At 38.8% G+C, this 18,327-nt stretch overlaps 2 protein-coding genes across 3 annotated transcripts; both read right to left on the bottom strand.

Annotated features, from left to right (window-relative positions):
- Positions 1-1,196: 1,196 nt before the first annotated feature.
- Positions 1,197-11,163, bottom strand: LOC117300310 (histone-lysine N-methyltransferase NSD2-like). 2 transcript variants are annotated; one of them, XM_033784054.1, is made up of 13 exons: positions 10,899-11,163; positions 9,417-9,550; positions 8,936-9,061; positions 8,497-8,680; positions 7,847-8,045; positions 6,813-6,955; positions 6,019-6,165; positions 5,235-5,393; positions 4,194-4,297; positions 3,222-3,661; positions 2,486-2,671; positions 1,773-1,882; positions 1,197-1,511 (listed from the first exon to the last, which is right to left on the bottom strand). In XM_033784054.1, exons 1-13 carry the CDS (start codon positions 10,929-10,931, stop codon positions 1,278-1,280), a joined length of 2,199 nt encoding a protein of 732 aa, XP_033639945.1. In that variant the 5' UTR covers positions 10,932-11,163; the 3' UTR covers positions 1,197-1,277. The 2 variants fall into 2 exon arrangements, 1 of the variants encoding a protein (XP_033639945.1); XR_004520156.1 differs by having other exon boundaries at positions 1,430-1,511; positions 1,773-1,874.
- Positions 11,164-12,239: 1,076 nt separating this feature from the next.
- On the bottom strand, positions 12,240-18,276 carry LOC117299775 (spermatogenesis-associated protein 48-like). Its single transcript, XM_033783289.1, has 8 exons — positions 17,397-18,276; positions 16,545-16,639; positions 16,090-16,160; positions 15,672-15,813; positions 15,213-15,280; positions 14,409-14,552; positions 13,849-13,956; positions 12,240-13,372 (listed from the first exon to the last, which is right to left on the bottom strand). The coding sequence occupies exons 1-8, from the start codon at positions 17,971-17,973 to the stop codon at positions 13,237-13,239; spliced, it is 1,341 nt and encodes a 446-aa protein (XP_033639180.1). The 5' UTR covers positions 17,974-18,276; the 3' UTR covers positions 12,240-13,236.
- Between the last annotated feature and the right edge of the window lie 51 nt (positions 18,277-18,327).

Raw genomic sequence — 18,327 nt, 5'->3', positions numbered from 1 at the left:
GTGACAAATCGTAATTGTTGATTTTTTAGTGTTAGGTACTTTTTCATTACTTTTTACGTACTGTTTTAAATACTAGTTAATGTCATGCGCGGTTGATCATTTTGTGGAAATCATTTATCCCTTATAAATCTCAGGTTATTTTTATTAGTATTACAACTCAATGCAAGGGTGCAATTTGGCGGCTGAAACCAATAACTGTTTCGGTCTTTGGCCAAAGCGATTAACCAATGGCCAATTCAACTGAAACAGTTATTGGTTTCAACCACCAAAACGTACCCCAAGAAGTACATAATGCAGCGTGTTTTGTGGCATGTTGAGGTTTACAACAAATGAAGCTCAAATTCCATTTGCAAATCCTGAATTTTAGCTTCACACGTTGAATTTTCCTCAATAACCATGTCATATTTTAAGCATAAAATATTTTGTTTGATCATGTCAAACAAACACCAATGCAATGTCAGCCATTATTTTGGCTTTCCTGTGTTCTTAATACCTTTGCTATCTCCAATGGAAAAAGGAATCACTGAAGCGCAGACAATTTATTTTGCATTTGAGTATCTCTCATTGCTTTTTAATCGAAGAACTTTTATACAGGTGGCTAAAAATCATATATTATACAATCTTTCCAATTATATATTAAGAATTAAATACTTATAACTTCTTTATATTTTTGTTGTTTGTATTATTTTCAAAAATAAATATCAATAAGTAATCATAAATGATTTATTGTTAGGATAGTAGAACTTTTTTATAAAACTGAAAAGGTTTAAAACAATTGAACTTTTAAATAAAACTTAGAATTGTTGCAGTAAATACAGTACTACATGAAGAAAAAGTTCACAATATGTAATGTATTCTTTATACATACTGTGATGTTATGTGTTCTTGCAATTTTTGACAGAATTGGACGGAGAACCTAAGTATAACCTTACAGGTAAAAATGGTTTTCAATTATATATACTAAAGGGAACGAATACCTTTGGTTTTTTGGAACTGTTTGATTCTTTCAATCCTTTATAAATGTAGTTGTATTCAATCAAACTAACCTGTGAAAATTTAATTTCTAGAGGTGATAGCATTTTTGAGATAGTGTTTCAGTCCCTGCAGGAAAAATAATTTGTAATTGGAATACCCAATCTGAGAAACGTTTTTGATGGTTAATTTTCTCAAATTCAAATGTTGAGTATTTTTTATTGGAGTAATTAGTGTCCAGTGCCTTTAAGGATTGTTTTGCAGAACTGATGCCCAAAACGTTGCTATATCACAAAAGTTCATCTTCAGATATCCAGAAAGTCTTCATGAAGCTCCTCGTTTAAGCGGTCAATCTCGTGTCCAACTGCATCCAAGTCAAGAAGGATGTTACTATAGGCGGCATCTTGTTGAGGCAGGAGAGACTGTTCTCCCCCATGGGCAATCTGTTTCCTGTGGCAGTTACTGGTAGCATTGGTACTCTCCGTGTTGTTAAAATGAGAAATTTCTGGAACTTGGCGGGAACTGTCGATCGGTGGCCCCTGGTAAGTAAAACAAAAAGTTAACATTCAAAAACACACCCTTGTTGCACAAATGTGTGTGCTGTCAGATGTCTGTCAAATAATAAAAGGCTTCAGGGCTGAAGTCTTTTATTATTTGAGTGTGAGAAATTACCTCTCTCACCAACTACGTTTACTTCAGATGGAGCCATTTTGTTACCAAATAAGTTTTTATGCTAACAATTATTTTGAGTAATTACCGATAGTGTCGAGTACCTTTAAACGCATCTATCCATTTCTTACCCTGCTAGTGGATTGATTGATCAGCATAAACTCCTCGTCATATGGATTGGAATAGAACTCTAGACAAACTGGCTTACTGCTTGACAGTGGACTGGGATAAGCCTGCGTGTCTGAATGAAAAAGATTGTGATATGAAAATATGAAAATATGAAAATATGAAGACGGTCAGAGCATACTTATCAAAACGTAGAGTCGTTAACCACCGGTTCTTTTCAGAACCAATTACACTACTTAAAGAGAGATTTCCACATGGTGTTACCTCTCCTGGTCAAACGTTCACCATGCAGAGTTTCCAATCCTACTTATGAAAATCTTATCTCCTTGAGACCACAGTCGGCAGAGTGAGTTCTTAAATTGGTCTCAACGTTTTGACTAGCTTGATCTAGTCATCTTTAGGAGACTGAATTGTGCTTATTTAAAGGGGTTGAGAGGTTTCAGTGTAGAGTCAGTCTATTCTCTGATTGGTTCTCCTGAAAGGAGACCTGTGGTTGGTTGGCTCATGGCTGTGTTGTGGGGCGTGTCAGTAGACTGGGTTGTCTGAGGAGGAGGGTGGTAGGATGGTATGCCAAATACTGCTAATGAAATGACCAATATCCTGTGGCACAGTATCCAGTCTGTGTATTTCGGAAGCTTCCCTGAGGGTGTCCTTTTCATTTCTGCTTAGCAGACAGTTGTTAAGCAATATTTTCTATGAAATTGGGCTCTGTACTTACCGTAATGAGTAGGTTGATCTAGTCCAGTAGAGGTCTTCACATGGCCAGCTGAGGTACTGTTTTTGCCGTCCTGATTATCCAGACTACTCAGCATCTCCTCCATAACCTTCAGCTCTATCAAGGCTTGATTGGACTCTTCCTGTAAATAATCTACGTCAATAAACCCTCCTGATGAACCATCTGCATCTATACAAAAATAAGGAAATAAAAGAGTGGTATGAGGTCTTGAACGTATGTTAAAGGACCAAGCTGATTGCACGGCCACGACCCTGCAATATTTTAAAAGAACGTTCAAGACCGAGTCACCACTTGTTGATTTTTATTAATGAATTTAAAAAATCGTACAAACTTTTGAAAATCTATCCTTAATTTGTTGTAAATTTCCAGCTTGTCATACTCATGTTCCGTTTTGGGAAGTGTCAAAATGCCTGCGGCGCTCAACCCCTGTGTGTACATGCACGCGTGCACTAATAGTTGAATAATAGTACATTGATTACAGGTGTATTTATTTTAGTTTGTGTAAATAAGCTCCTAAGTGGAAAGCTTGCGCGCCACGCCTATGTTTACACATTTCTAGCCGAAGTTATATCTACAGGTGACTGCTCTCCCCACCAATAAACTGTCTGGGGCGGTTATGATTAGGGATTCAAATTGACCACAGTACAGAAAGCTGTAGAATGATGCCTCTTTGAGATGTAACAAAAAATATATATGGATACGTATCGCTGTTCAGTACCTTTTTGGAAGCCATGTGGTGTTGGTGCTAAGCATGGTTGTCCCTGAGAACCAATGTGAGCCCTTTCAGATTTCTCCTCATCTGCTATTGGATACCAATGTTGACTCTTGGTTGTCATTGGCTGATAAAGACCACCAACTGGTTGATAGGTCACAGCTGCTTGTCCAATCACAGGCTGACACGTCCGCTCAAGCCCTACTATTGGTCTGTTATGCTGACAGGACATGGTGATTGGTCGATTGGATAGGCACTTCTGGTTAGTGGTGACTGACGGGGCTTGTTTAGACATTTGTGCGACTTGCTTCGGATACTTTGTGTGTTTCTTACTCTTAGTCTTATGGTGTTTCTTGGCGTGCTTTCTGTGGTCCGTCTCAGATGATCTCAATGTTTTATCGACATCAACTGAGCGTAGTTCATGCAGTTCATAAGGAAGGAGGTATCTGAAATAAAGTTTGTTAAATTATATGTTAAACCTCCTGCTCGATGGTAGATTGTAGGGCCAATAAGTCATTTACAAGTTTTGAATGATCTGGTACAATGACTTGCTTACTCACATGTAACTGCTTAAGTGTGAATTCTTCCGACTACAGAGGCAGTTGCTATGTCAAGTGGTTCGGAGCAAGCTTTTGTGTATAGCAACTTCCAGATAAGAAAACCCAGACGGTGCAATTGTTTCATAGACATTTAGTCAGAATTGTGTTTGCCACTGCTTAAATGCAACTACGCAAAAGCTTGCCCCGAATCATAATAAAAAAATGCCGTGGCAAGAATTCTAGTTTAATAAACATTTTAAGCTGCAAGCCCTGTGGTCTTTTGGATGTTTCTCAAAGTGTTTGAGCCCTGTTTTTCCGTGTATTTCCAGGAAAATTGTATCAAGTTTAAAATGACAGTGGGGTAGTGGTGGATTTGAGAAATCAATTTGTTAGATAAATGTAAATTGGTTATTTGGTCAAAAAGTAGAGAAATCATCACCTGATATAGTATGTTTTGACTGCGCTACTGACTGATGCATGAGGTCCCAAGCTTGTTCCACAGGCATCTTTGTAGACCTGAGCCCAGGCACGGTTGGCACAAACCTTGAGTTTAACACAAGTAATAAATTCATATATTGTTTATAAGAGATGCCTCTAGCTACCTCCAACCTCGGTAGTCTAGTTGGTAAGACACTGCTCTAGAATAGCAAGGGTCGTGGGTTCAAATCCCACCCAAGTAACATGCCTGTGATATTTATTTCACAGGACTCGGGAAAGTACTGAGTATACAGTGCTAACACACATCGGTGTATGGGTAAAAACCAACATTAATAGTCACATAAAATATATTGTTTTTGTATGAGTATAATGATGCATGACAAATTGCCTAGAGCAGGACTTAAACCTGGGATCTCTGGATTAATATGCCAGTGCTCTACCAATTGAGCTATCTAGCCATTATGTTGGCGGTCTAGATACCTAATTTGTAAATATCTTTGTGCATTGGTGTCAGTCAGAAGCCAAAAGTCTGACATCACAAAAGTATAAAGAAGTGCTGCCGAAGAGAGAGCTGTACTATAAATTGTTTGCGAATTGTGCAGTCTGGGTAGTGGCTTGTTGATCAGGGCCCAATTTCATAGAGCTGCTTAAGCATAAAAAGTAGCTAAGCATAAAGAAATTATGCTTACCAAAATAAGGTTACCACTGGTTACAGGCTGAACTACCATGTTGCATGTACAATATGTGACTGGCTCCTGCTCATTTCTGCTTAGCAGATAATTATTTTCAAGCTATGTTTGATATGAACCTGTCCAATGTCACTTGAGAGGGCAGTTGTTTAAGTGGACGGGACATAATGCAGGCCTGGAATTTCATTTTAGAGAGGGCAAGGCCAATTTCACTTTGCAAAAAGGGCACTTCCAAAGGAAAACCTTGGGAAAGTCTATGGGGAAACTTTTGAATGGGCACTAAGGCCAATACAAGGGGCAACAAAGAAGTTAGCCTGATAATGTAAGGGCAAAAGACTACACCTGTAGCTTACCATATTGTAGCCACCTCGCTCCTGCACTGCCATATAGACCTGGTAGGGACTGACCTGGCGCCCTTGCCAATTGGGCCTACTGTTTTTCACTGGTATCCCATGACGTTGTGAAAATCTGTGCAGCCGTTGTTCAAACTTCTCCTCTGCCTTTCTTAGAAGCTGGTGAAGGGATAAATATACAGGAACAGGAATTAGTCTTTAAAGGCACTAAACACTATTGGTAGTTACTCATTTGTAAAAGTTTTCATAAACACTTACTTGATAACGGGCAATACTAAAAGTAATATGGAGAGCTGTCGATATTATAAAACATTGTGAGAAACGGCTCCTTCTGAAGTAACAGAGTATTTGAGTTAGAGGTAATTTCTCACTCAAATATTAAAAGACTGTTTTTAGGAGAGTCGCGTAAATACTTTGTACTTAGCAACTCTGTACTCTCCCGAGACAAAATTATTTTTGTGAAATTGTTTTGCTCAATTCTCAAAAACTAAAACACATCACAAGTAATATTTTAAGGGAAGGTTTCTACTACCATTATCTTCAACCTGCGTAAATTAAATGGAAATCTGTGAACATTGTGTTTTGTGTCATACAAAAAGTACCTAAACCCTGGTCAGGAAAACAATTACAAGTACAAACATTTGACAATGAATGAATTACCCATACCTTGATATCAGCTTAGAGGTGCTCCTCCTTAACTGGTTTGTGGTTTGTGATTTTGTGCTAGGGTCGAAACATCAAGCCGTTAAAATGTTTTTTTTTTACCTGAATGAATTAGCCATACCTTGATATCAGCTTGAAGGCGCTCCTCTTTAGTGGTGATAAGCTCAGGTACTAATTGAGGAGTGGAGTCATCATCTGAAGATGTCAGTGAAGGTTCATGAGATGCTTTATGCAGAAACTCTGGATGCTGAGGGAAAGATACCGTCTTCTGCAGTAGCCAAAAAAATAACGCAAACAGTTAAAAGAAAACAAAGATTGGGAATTCCTTAAATTCTAGCCTCTACAGGGCTAGTAAACTATATTACATACATCTTCATTCACAGTGAGTAGGGTCTCATGTCATGGCCAAAAACTTTGATCTACAAACGATATCAAACCTTTAAGGGGAGGTACATCTATGGTTTTAAGAAGTCGAAATGAACATTTTACGAAGTCAACAGTGCAGCTTATCTCAAATTGTTTTTTATAAGTGTGTCCCTGGGTATTAAACAACCTTTTATCTAATTAAAAAAACATGAAACGGAATTTTTTGTGCCTGAAACGGAATTCATGTTTTTGCCAAACGGAATTTGCACTTTTCTGAAACGGAAAATCAGTGGCCCTAAGAAGAGTAACTTCATTTCCATCGTTTTGTTTTCAATACATCCAACATGTTTACAACAAAATGTTGGCCTATTGGCCAAATTCTGTCATATCCAAAAACAAAAATAACGATTCCGATCTCTGGTTTGCCATGAGTTTTTTTTTTTTTATTTCGGCTTATTTCTGTTGCGACAATCAGAATAACCAACTGTGGTTTTGAGGGTCTTCATTTACTTGACCTTGATAGTTCTGCAGAAGAAAATTTTTTCTTACCGGTCTCTTTGTATGTGTAGATTTGCCTGTTGTTTTGGATTCTCTGATTTCCTTAGGTTTGGACGGCGGTCTTCCTCGCTTTTTCTTCACTGCTGGGTTAACCACATCATTTTGTTGAGTTGGCCGTTTTTCTTTCTGTTCCTCTGTAGGGTCATTTGAATTAGTTCACAAAATATTCAAAAAAAACAAAACAAATATGCAATTCATAACCTGAACAAAACAATATGCATATATCCAATAATCCAAGAGCCTTGCACTAATGTTACACTGTGTATCCCAATTGCAGATTATTCTACCTGCATGATAACCACTCCATATCTCAAAAACTCCTCCACTTTTTGAAATTAAAATTTTGCAAGTTAGTTTTTTGGTATAAAATATCTACACGTACAACTATAAAGGACTAAAACAAACAGTGGGTTCCAATTACACACAATCCCTAAGGACACAATTTAGAAGTGGCATAGACCTTTTCGCAAATACCGGGGCGCGCGCGTAAAGCTTGGAATTAGGTGCATTGTGGTCTTGCTGGTATCCAAATTTGATCCATATATATCCCACAATGCACCTCATTCAACAGTCTGCGCTTGCGCATTGGTATTTGCGATAAGGTCTATGAGTACAACTCAAACCCAAACTCTGCCAATCAGAAGCACCAGAGCTCCAGTCCTGTGCGCTAAACCTCTCGGCCAGCAATGACACGCTACATACAGACGATGTGACCTCTGACATCACTCAAAAATCATAACATGATTTGCGCGCATACCGCCGGGCAAAACCTTTGTGTTTTGGCAGCCAGCTAGAAAGTATGCAATCTTACCATGACTACGCATCTTTTTTGCCCGGCGAAACATGACATATACAGTGTTTTGTCAACAGAGGTCGGTTTGAATGTAAACATACATGTAGGTCACATCGTCTATATTCATGCACAGTAACTACAACTTTTGGGGGGGGTCTTTAAAAAAAAGTATTCTCTAAACAATCTGAAAAATATTGCAAAGTTTAGACGACACCATTAACATGTAGGCTACCTGTTGGCTTGTTGAGATGTTCAGCTGCCTCCGTCTTTGGTTTATAACGAAAGACACATTTTATCCACCTCTCTTCATTACTAAGAGACTTAATGAGCTCAGCTTCATCCATAGATGCATGTAAGTTCTTGATGTATTGCTCACTCTTCTTCAAAATGTATGCAGACATGGCTACGGACTTCTTGCCTCGTTTGGTACTCTTTAAATAAAATAAAACAAAATATTTGAAAACTTAATTGATTTAGGATCAGGTAAACAGGAAGTAAGGAGGAATTTGTTCAAATACTCTTGAAAATACAAGGACATACTAAGATATTAGGTTTGTGTATGTAACCCAGATTTAATAGATGTTAAATTTGCATCGGGGATAAAGAATATAAATTTTGGTTTTAGCTGCAAGAGAATAATGAAAGAAAAAACCCTTGTTGAACAGTTGTGCTCGCAAATGCCTGAGAAAGGCGTCGGGCCGAAAGTCTTTCTCAGATTCAAATATTTTGGGTGAGAAATTACCTCTTTACTTTAGAGGAAGTCATTTCTCACCATGCTTTTTTCATGCAAATGTTGGGACACACCACATGAAAATAGTGGTCTTTGAATATTACCAAAATGTGTCTAGTGCCTATGAAGATAAATTGGTAATTTTCTCATACCCTTTGTGGCTTGGGGTAAGAGCATGAGGACCCGTAGACATCAACATTTCCGCTTGGCACCCAGCAGTGGGAGTGTTGAGGTTGTCCAAGGAACTCAACGTGATACTCGGTAGGCGTCCCAGTCTCATTATTGATAACGGAATAGTCTCCAGTAGCCGGGTCTTCCGATAAGATTGCTGGCCATCTGTATACAGGGAAATTCATGTTTTTATGTCATTGCTCAACATCAGACCTGATACTCGTAATGGAATAAGCCTGGGCGACTAGTGAAATTTACTACTCGACTAGTAGTGCCTCAACTAGTTGCGACTTTGACACTGGTTGCAACTAATTTTTAATTCCCAAGATGCATTGCAGCAAATTGTTTGCCGCAGGTGCAAAATAAGTATGTAAATAAATAAGTAAGTAACTGAAAAAGATAATTAAGTATAGAGCTGACCTGACATGACCTGTCATCTTAGCCCAGACTAGGGAGCCTTTGGGTAGTTGACTAAAGATGTAACGGTAGCCACATTTGTTGGCTGTCTGAATCGTTCGCCTGTGATCTTCCTCTGGGTCCTCACATCTAAGATAAAAAGGAAAGATCATGGAAGTGTAATGATTGAGCAATAGATTGATAATGCAGTCAGGTTGGTGTAGGGGTGTGCCTCGCCTTCCACCGCTGGAACACTGGTTCGAATCCCATCGCGAATACTACATGTAAATTGTGGATTGGGTTTTCAGTCCCTATTTGACTGCATGGATTTTCCCTAGAATAGTTCTCTGGGGTTCTCCTCACACTAAAACTGAATCTCCTTGACTGTCTTCTTTTCTTACTTGGCTCTAATTTATGCATGTTGGGATACACCAAGAGAGAAAACTGGTCTATGAAAATTACCAAATGTGTCCAATGCCTTTAGGCAAGTAAGCAACCAACTGACCTGTTGTGTTTTGGGTCACTGTTCATATGGCAGAACCAGGATTTGTTCTCAAGGCTGGTCACCTCTTCCCGGTCAATCCGTCTCCATTTCAGACAAGCTTCGTCTTCACATTGCACCCAAGATAGCTCCTTCACCTGCAACAGATTAAAAACTAATCCTTAGCACATAGGCCTATTTTTTTATTTATTATGGTTTTTTTTATGAAGGGTAGCGCCTCTCGATCAGTGAATAACTCGCACAAAAATATTGTCTATAGGCAGAGCAGTGATCTAGAATATAAAGAGCCTTTGTTAAAAAAGCTGTTGCCATTATAGTCTTAACCCTTCTTTGACTTTGAGAAACTATAGGCTTAAGAAGTTAAGGGGGTGCCTTCTTAGAAAATAGGAATCTTATTCATGAATCGACAAAGAAGTGACGAAAAATCTAATATTAATAAGTACCTAAGGCCTTATCTTGACTTATCTATCCTAGCTAGGCCTTATATTGACTTAACATGCTTTTAAAGCAGTCCTTTAAGATTCTAATTAGGCATTTTTTTCTCCTTAGTTTAGATAGGACTTTTTTGCAAGGAGGGATATTTGCTTGTGCCAAATAAATTGGCCCTCTGCTCTACTTTTGCCTGGCCCTGGGCCCCTCTTTAGAATAAATAAAATTACTATGGGAGTATGGGGGTCTATAATTACTACACTAGCCTGTGCTGATGTGCAGAACCGTAGCATATTAAAGGAACACGTTGCCTTGGATCGGTCGAGTTGGTCTTTGTAACCGTTTGTTATAAAGTGCATATGGGTGGAAAGATATTTGGTAAAATACAATGATCCACACAAACATGCCTCGAAATTGCACGGTTTTCCTATTATTTTTTTACCTCGTCGACTAACACGGTCGGCCATTTATTATGGGAGTAAATTTGTTGACTCCCACAAATGGCCGACCGTGTTAGTTCGCACAGTAAAAGGAAAGGCACGCAATTTCGAGGCAAATTTGTGTGGATCATTGTATTCTACTTTTAAAACATCTTTCCAACCATTATGCTTTTTATAAAAAACGGTTACAAATGCTTTTTTATAGACCAACTCGTCCGATCCAAGGCAACGTGTTCCTTTAAGTGTCCTGCATGTTCTGTGACTAGTGACACTGACCGTGCTGACTGACATCTACATTGTACTTTTAGTTTAATACAAAAAAGGGAGATGGTGATTTACATTGTTAGCATGGTTAGGCCAAGGGCAGGGCTAAGCAACATCATGATCATGAATGAATGATGCCCACCATTGTGACCATGCCCACAGAAAAGAGAATTAATGATTAAATACCATGCACAAATTTGCTTCAGTTCAACAATATATCAATGTCAAACATGACAAACAATAACAGCTGTAGTGAACAGTGTACGCTTGTCTTGTTTTGCAGTAGCACAAACCGCCACCACTGCATGCGTTGACAAAAATGAAAAGTAAATTCATTGAAAAAAATCCCTACCTCTTCTGGTGTTATTTCCATCATCTTGAACATGATGAAGTTCAACTCAAAAATACCAAGTGTAAACAGGAACTGTAGTCATTAAAACTGCCGGCAAATCAGCAAATGCTGTACTGTCAGTACCACCAAAGAGAAAGGACCTTGTTTCACTAACTAAAACATACCAAAGATATGAGTAGAGAGCAAAGAGCTATTTATGGTAGAGAGTTAAGAGGCACTGAGCAAGTGTGTCGTCTGCTTTGGGTTTTCGTGCGCGTGTGTACTTTCGTTCAGAGTGTACGGTCGTGTATGTAATGAATGTATGGACGCCCGATTGGAATGCACTGCATGTACTGTGTCAATGGTAAACGAACATTATAGCATTGGGCATGTATGCGCGTTTGTAAACCTCAGCGCGTACCAGCTAGCTGGCTTCAAAAAAGTGAAAGCAGCCTAAAACTTTTCGCCAATGAAAATGTAGGCTATGATTTTTGGCGCGCTTTTTTATTTTGCAGACGACATTTTTGAGTTGCACGTGCTAGTTAGAATATTGATTGAAATTGTAAAAAAAAAAAAAAAAACAATTCGATGAAAACAGCTCGAAGGCTGATACATCAAGAATTAACATGGGAAAACAAATTGTAATATCCCACAATTCAACATCAATTTCCATTCCGACTTGATTTAATGTTCATTCAAAATTTACATACAGTTAATTCAAACTTTAAATTCATAAATACTAACAAATTGCATAATTTTTCATTTGATTCCTTGTCTTTTTCTTTTAGTCCTAGCATCATTTTTTATAATTAAAAAACCCACTCAAAAACCATGATTTTAGACCCAGTCTGTGGATAAAACACAGGTCAGTGTAGTGCAAAATAGAAAAATGTTCATCATACACAAGTACAATTAAATTCTATAAATTTCAATGTATTAATCATTTTGGCCAAGTTAGTTATGAGGGACAAAGGTATCAACAAGATATTTTCCAATAACCTACTATAATTATTTTTCCCCTTTTAAAAGGTAGCCTTTTGTTAATCAGCCTACTATGTTTTGTGTTTACCAGGCGATTTGTTGGTGTTTTTTAGTGATAATATAAAAATACTAAAATTCACAAAATCTTATGTTATCCCATAGGCTACACATCCATTTAAAATACAGTATTGCCATGAAAACCAGCCTCGACTATAAAACTTGGAGTATTAAGAAAATAGATGTCACAAATTCAGTTATAGCTATTATTTTTGTCACAACACTTCAAATGAATTCAACAATCCTCATGCAGCAGCGGCCATCATTTTCTTATTTCCATAATAGGCTTATGTATTTGTTGCATTTATGATTATTTTTTTTTTAAAACCACACCACGAAATGAGATAAACAAGATGGCCGCTTAATGATGAAGGTCTTAGTTAAATCTGGTGTAAAATGAAAAATAAATAAAACACTGTGATTTCGTCCAATAAATTTGGAGGTAAAATATTCAAGCACACTGTGATACAAAGCATCATTTATGTAAAAAATATACATGTACTATTAATCCCTTTTATATTTAAAATGTTGAGTGGCTCCCATGTCAAATTATGAGCATACCTTCTTTTGTTAGCTTGATTAATTGTACATAACAAGATTTGTTCATGATTAGTAGCAATACAAAAAATAACTTTAGGACTTTTAAGGAAACCTTGCTGTTTAAAAACCCAGGGATATACCAATAGCACCCATGCACAGCGACAAAAAGAAAATACCTGTCAATGAAATCTTGACTCAATGACTTCCTTCTTTAAACATTCATTTGGGTAAAAATGTCCATTCCTTTGTAAGCGCTTCTCCCTTTGCTTAAATATACAAGTCTCTGTGGAATCCCACACTAAAAACACCCATCTTTTTGAAGGCATCATGGAACCCACAGTAAACCCAATTGACCCTTTACAGATCAGACCTGGAGTTTCATCTTTAAGAGGGCATGGCCATTTTCAGTTCGCAAAGGACACTTTTGTTGGCAAATGTTGAAGTCCCATGAGAAACTTTTGAAGGGTCACCAAGGCCAAGACCATGGCCTCCATTGGTGTAATTCAAGGCCTGTAATTTGGTGTAGTTTCAAACTTTTCGAACAAATCACTTCTCATAAATTCATATTATTAAGATCTCGGAGCACGTAAAGATATTAATCTTCACAAGTCTTCAATCAATAGCTGCAGTGGAAATTTGATAAGCCTAATGACAAGACAGCATTTTCTCTACGCGCCAATGATCCAAGGCAAATTGATGATGTGCTAAGTTTCCTGGCATCCAGGTGCTGATGACTGGCTCAGACTGCCCTGATTCTTGCTTACTCTAACAGTAAACCTCTTCAGTGGTACTGCTCCAGTGTTCTCTGGTCTCTATCGATTGTGTTGAAGGGGTTTCCTGGGGGTACTAGCGTGACCATGCGCGACATTCTCGATGTACGCTTATGTGGAGACCTGTTCATGCGAGCAGGTAAACTCCTGAAAAAATAGAATAATTTGAGAGGTCAAAATAACAAATCTGTGTTTTAGCTGGCACTAGGCAAGCGGGCAATTGTTGAAGAACAATGTTCAATTAAGCACTCTAAGCTACGGTGATCTAAATAATGGTAAAAGATTATATATAATCACTCTGGGTTGCATGACCATTAGCCCGGGATTAATTTTTTGCATGCATGGTTTGCACGTATGCATAGTTTTCACATCAATTTGTATAAGGAGCATCGTCATGGGTCAGATGGTGTATTTTGATGTGGCCACTGACAAAACTCCTTAACCAACTTTATGCAAAACTTTCATGCGCGCAGAAAGCGAAATGAATAGAGGGTGGTTGGGATGGGAACAAAGGACACATGGTCATTGGACCCCTGCTTTGGTAATTCCAGGCAGACTTTTGCAACAACTATATAAAACAATTCGACAAGAATTAAAGTTGAGATGATGTTTTCAATGCTCACCTGTGTACTCTAGCTGTGGTCTGTGGTTGGGGGATGCCCACATTCATATTAGCTGGCTCATCACTGCACCAGTGAGTACATCCTGTGTAACCTGGGATATTTGAACGCCTGTGAACAGAAAACAAATCAGACATATTAGCAAAAGGGTGCATTTCAAAAGTTCATGGTGTGGATTTTTCAAAGAGTTAAGACTAGTCTTATCTCAAGTTAGGGCGTGATACTCGAACTAACTTAGGACTAGCCTCAAGTTGTTTTTTTATATAACTCATAAAGAGTCCTAGAAGTAGTCCTAAGTTAGGACTAGGTTGAGCTGAAATCGACCCCTAGACTAATGTCTTCCTTATAACTTCTTTGATTTTCACAATTCCTCCATATTTACTTTTATGCCTTATTTATCTATTATATTTGTTTACTTCTCTTGTTATTATTATTATGGAACTAACAACAAAAAGACCTGATTGGAATGACAAAAAGCAGATACATTGTCACCTAAGAAATGCATTAACTACTTAGATCAGTTTGGTCAAACAGTTTAATCTTGCACACTTAAAAACCCTTACCTGGCAGTCTCAGTGTACTTTGGAACCAATGTACGAAGCTCAGTCGACGGTATGAAGAATCTATGAGGGTCTTCCCTCTCACCTTCCCCTCCTATACAACCAGTGTAATTTGGAATCTGGTTGTTCTTTCTATGTGGACTACAGCTGTACAAGAGAACAAGAAAATTGCACAGATCAAAAGTTTATTCCAGTAAAGACCTTTTGGTGAGCACTGGGAATTGAAGACTATGTAATGATAGGTGGCAGCATACTTATCGGGTAAGTTTTCATTGTTCTGAGCATGTGCACAATTCTGTGAAAAATGAATTCACCTGGTAAGTCTGCTGTCACCTAGAGCAAGTTTGAGAGTGCACACTGGTTAACTAAAGGTTGACTATTTTGACTCGAACCCAGGCTGGTTGACCATTGGTTGTCTACTGTGGACGACCATTTGGAACCAGCCTCATGACCACGGTTTATTCCGTGGTCCCAATAGCCTGTTCCATGTACCATGTGTAAAGCGCACACGGGAACCAGTGACACTATAGTGAAAACGCGGAAGGCAATGTAGTGTTGAATACTGTAGAACCAATGGTTGACCAGACTTCCAAACGGGCCATTCAAGTGAGTGAGTGCATCACTGCGCATATTAGGCTTTGCATGTACTGAGTGTTGTCTATACAGAGATGGAAAGTTGTCTCGTACGCATCATTGAAGGATGATGTTAGCAAGCAAATTTGGTTTCGTACCCCTGCCCCCATACCCAAAACCCCTGACTTAAGAAAACATTCTCTATTTTGACCATGAATGCTTGAATTTACTTACAAATCAATGGGTCCTCTTGTATGGTGGCCATCACGTTTTTGGAACCAATCAAAAGATCTTCCTAAATTCTGTGAAATAAAATAAAGACATTCAATATTACTCCATTGGTGATTTTAAAGCTGTGGGGTTATCTTTTATTGACCCAAATCCAAATAATAATAACAATGATTATTTTGCATGGGTCTGCCACTATCCAAGCCTACATCCGTATGGACTGTATGGACTGTGGAAAGAAATAATTGTAGCCCACACCTTGAAGTGGCCTTCAGGCCTTGTGTGTCTGGCAACTTGCAAAAAAAGAAAAAAAAAAAAAAAAAAAAAGACTATCCAATACAGAATAATTCTGCAAATGTTCATGTTTTTAGCATGTTGATTATTTTGCAAGTTGGTTGGCCATTTTTGTCTCCATTTCAGTTGGATCGACAGTTGGATTGCACGAGAAAAGCTTGGGGGTTTTACCTGCCATTCCCCAGCATTTGGATCGTATCTTTTGTTGACAGAAAAGCGATGGGAAACTGCATCAGCTTGTGACTCTAACGTTGAGGCCGGAGGGAGTACCTTGGGGGCCAGTTTGCTGTCCCAGCTGACATCTTCGGAGGCACTGTGTAAAGTCAATAAATTACTTGATCAAATATCCAATCAATGATTTCATTATAAAAATGCAACTTATGAATTCTTATTGAATTATTAGGAATGTCCATTAGAACTTCAGTAAAGATGTTCATTTTACCAATTCCAATATATGGATGAAAAATGGAGAACAAATCCAAAAAGTTTTCAGTGACATTTCACCACTTCACTAGTGGCCTCATCAGGCTGATAAAAATCATTCAATAAAAAACACAATACAAGAAATGTAATGACAGTGTAAACATACCGCTGTGCAGCCGATGTGTAGACGTATCTCAAAGCTGCTTCATCTTTCCAATCAGGGGATCGATCTACAGACTAAACAATGAGAGAAAAAAATAAATACAGTATGTGCAATATTATTATTTACTTATTCAAATTCGCTCAAACAATTTTCGCTGATCCATTTATTTCATTACTCAAATCATCTCAGCACCCTTGAGAGTATAATATAGCCGCAAATATGTATCAAACTAAAATAAGCTTAATCAATCACCAGAACCAACTCTAGACTCACAGGTACTAATTTACCCATAAGCAAATAAAGTTATATGTAAGTGTCTTGCTCAGGGACAAAAGTGTCATGACCGGGACTCGAACCCACACTTTGCTGAACAGAAACACCCGAGCTTGGCCAATGCTCTTATCCGCTAAGCCACGATAACGACACCCTATGACGCAGTTGTCCATCTTTCGACTTACATTAACTTGATTCTTAATATTCCGCTCATGTAGCTGTTTCCAAATTCGTGTTTGTTCAGCAGCAGCTTGCCTCGGATCTTCTTTGCTCGTCCAACCTGTTAAAATGGACAAAAGAAACATTTGAATAAAGGAAAAACTTGATTAAAACTCAATCAGCCCATAGTTCCATAAGCCTACTTGTAATGTCAGTTCTTGGTTGAGGCTTAACCCACCACCCCAACTGGTTGGGCTTTGAGAACTCCTTGTGAGCTGTTAGGTTCACCCCAACCATGGCAGAGCGAACCTCATAGTTCTAGGAGTAGGCTTTGTGAACCATTGGGGAGGATAATGCATAATGGCTTCTGCTTGAATTCCCTGTGTATCCACGCAAGTGGGATCTTCAAGTTTGAATTCAGTGTGCCACTGACGCTTTGCTAAACTCCAAGAGCTATACGCCTCTCTTAATACTTATGCATGACGTCATAATTCTTATCCAAAATGAGGCTATGGGCGCACTGTCCCCATCACTTGCAGTGGCTGCACCCATCGCCTCGTTTTGAGTTAGCATTGTGACGTACCTCATTCATAAATATTAAGAGAGGCGTATGGGGTTTGTTTTGCTGTCATCCTGGAGATGATAGCAAAACAAACCTCATAGTTCTAGAAGTACATGTATTCACCAATATATACATTACAACAAGCACTCTTGGCTTTATGATAAAATTGTAACTCGTCATTTGGCATCAAAAAAATAGGGTCATGCCTACTACAATACAACTACAGCATATAGTTCATGTTATTCTAAGTTCAATATGGAATCCGAGTTTAATACTTGTGACATTATATTATAAATTCATCAAAACAAATAATAACCTCCTAATTTCGCCCTAATGAAGCCGTCACTGATCTTCCTGCCTGCCCATGTTCCAGGATCATTCAATACATGTGTCACATCTGATTCGCTTCTCACAAGTCTCATCTCTGGGTTAGACCTTGCACGAGAAAAGTGCGGCGTTACAGGTTTCTTTGCCTCAAATGTTCCATTATCTTTTTCCTTTTCCTTCCCCCTGTGAGCTCTGGTGGTCGTCGGGCGAGGAGACTGCGGTGTGACCGTGTTTGGGGTATTGTCAACTTGCTGTAACGATGGGATACGATTGATGCCTGTGTTACGGTCGACGTCTGTGGCCGCGGAAACGAACCCAGAGACCGGGTCAATGGTCGGGACGTTGTCTCTCAATGGGGCCAGCGTGTCGTCGTGGTACTTCACCAAGTTGGGGCTGGAGTGCCACTGGAAACTGTCCACGTCCCATCGGCCGCGTAAATGTGGGAACTTCATCTGACGTTGCTGGCGATTTAAAACCACTTGTTGGATGCTGTTTGGTCCAGCATTTGTGTCGGTTTGAAGGTGAAGACGGAGATCACCGTAAGGTCGCACTGCTGTCTCCACCATGTTTTCTTTCTTTTCCAACACTAGTCGGAATAGTCACAAAACAAAATCACTACAGTAGAAACTCCCTCCGTCCCAGTAAAATCACCCGGGCAAAATTCCTTCCGTTTCCTCCAACTTCACAACTACCTCTTTAGTACAAAGTACAAACAACACTTCGATGGCAATATACTTATGGTTGACTTTCCTTATTGCTGACTGCTAAAAATGTCACTTGACTTTCCAGTCAGTGTTTATCTGCAGCAGTTAGCTTGCGTAGCGTACAGCCCCCACCATCAACAACATGTGTTGCCATGATCAACGTCCTCGCCGCCATGATTTATTTACACTTTGCCAAATATGGCTGTGGGTAATTTA

This window comes from Asterias rubens, chromosome 15 (assembly GCF_902459465.1).
Source record: "Asterias rubens chromosome 15, eAstRub1.3, whole genome shotgun sequence".
Taxonomy (NCBI): Eukaryota; Metazoa; Echinodermata; class Asteroidea; order Forcipulatida; family Asteriidae; genus Asterias; species Asterias rubens.
Note: the sequence above shows the minus strand (reverse complement) of the source record. Positions and strands in the feature narration are given on the sequence as shown.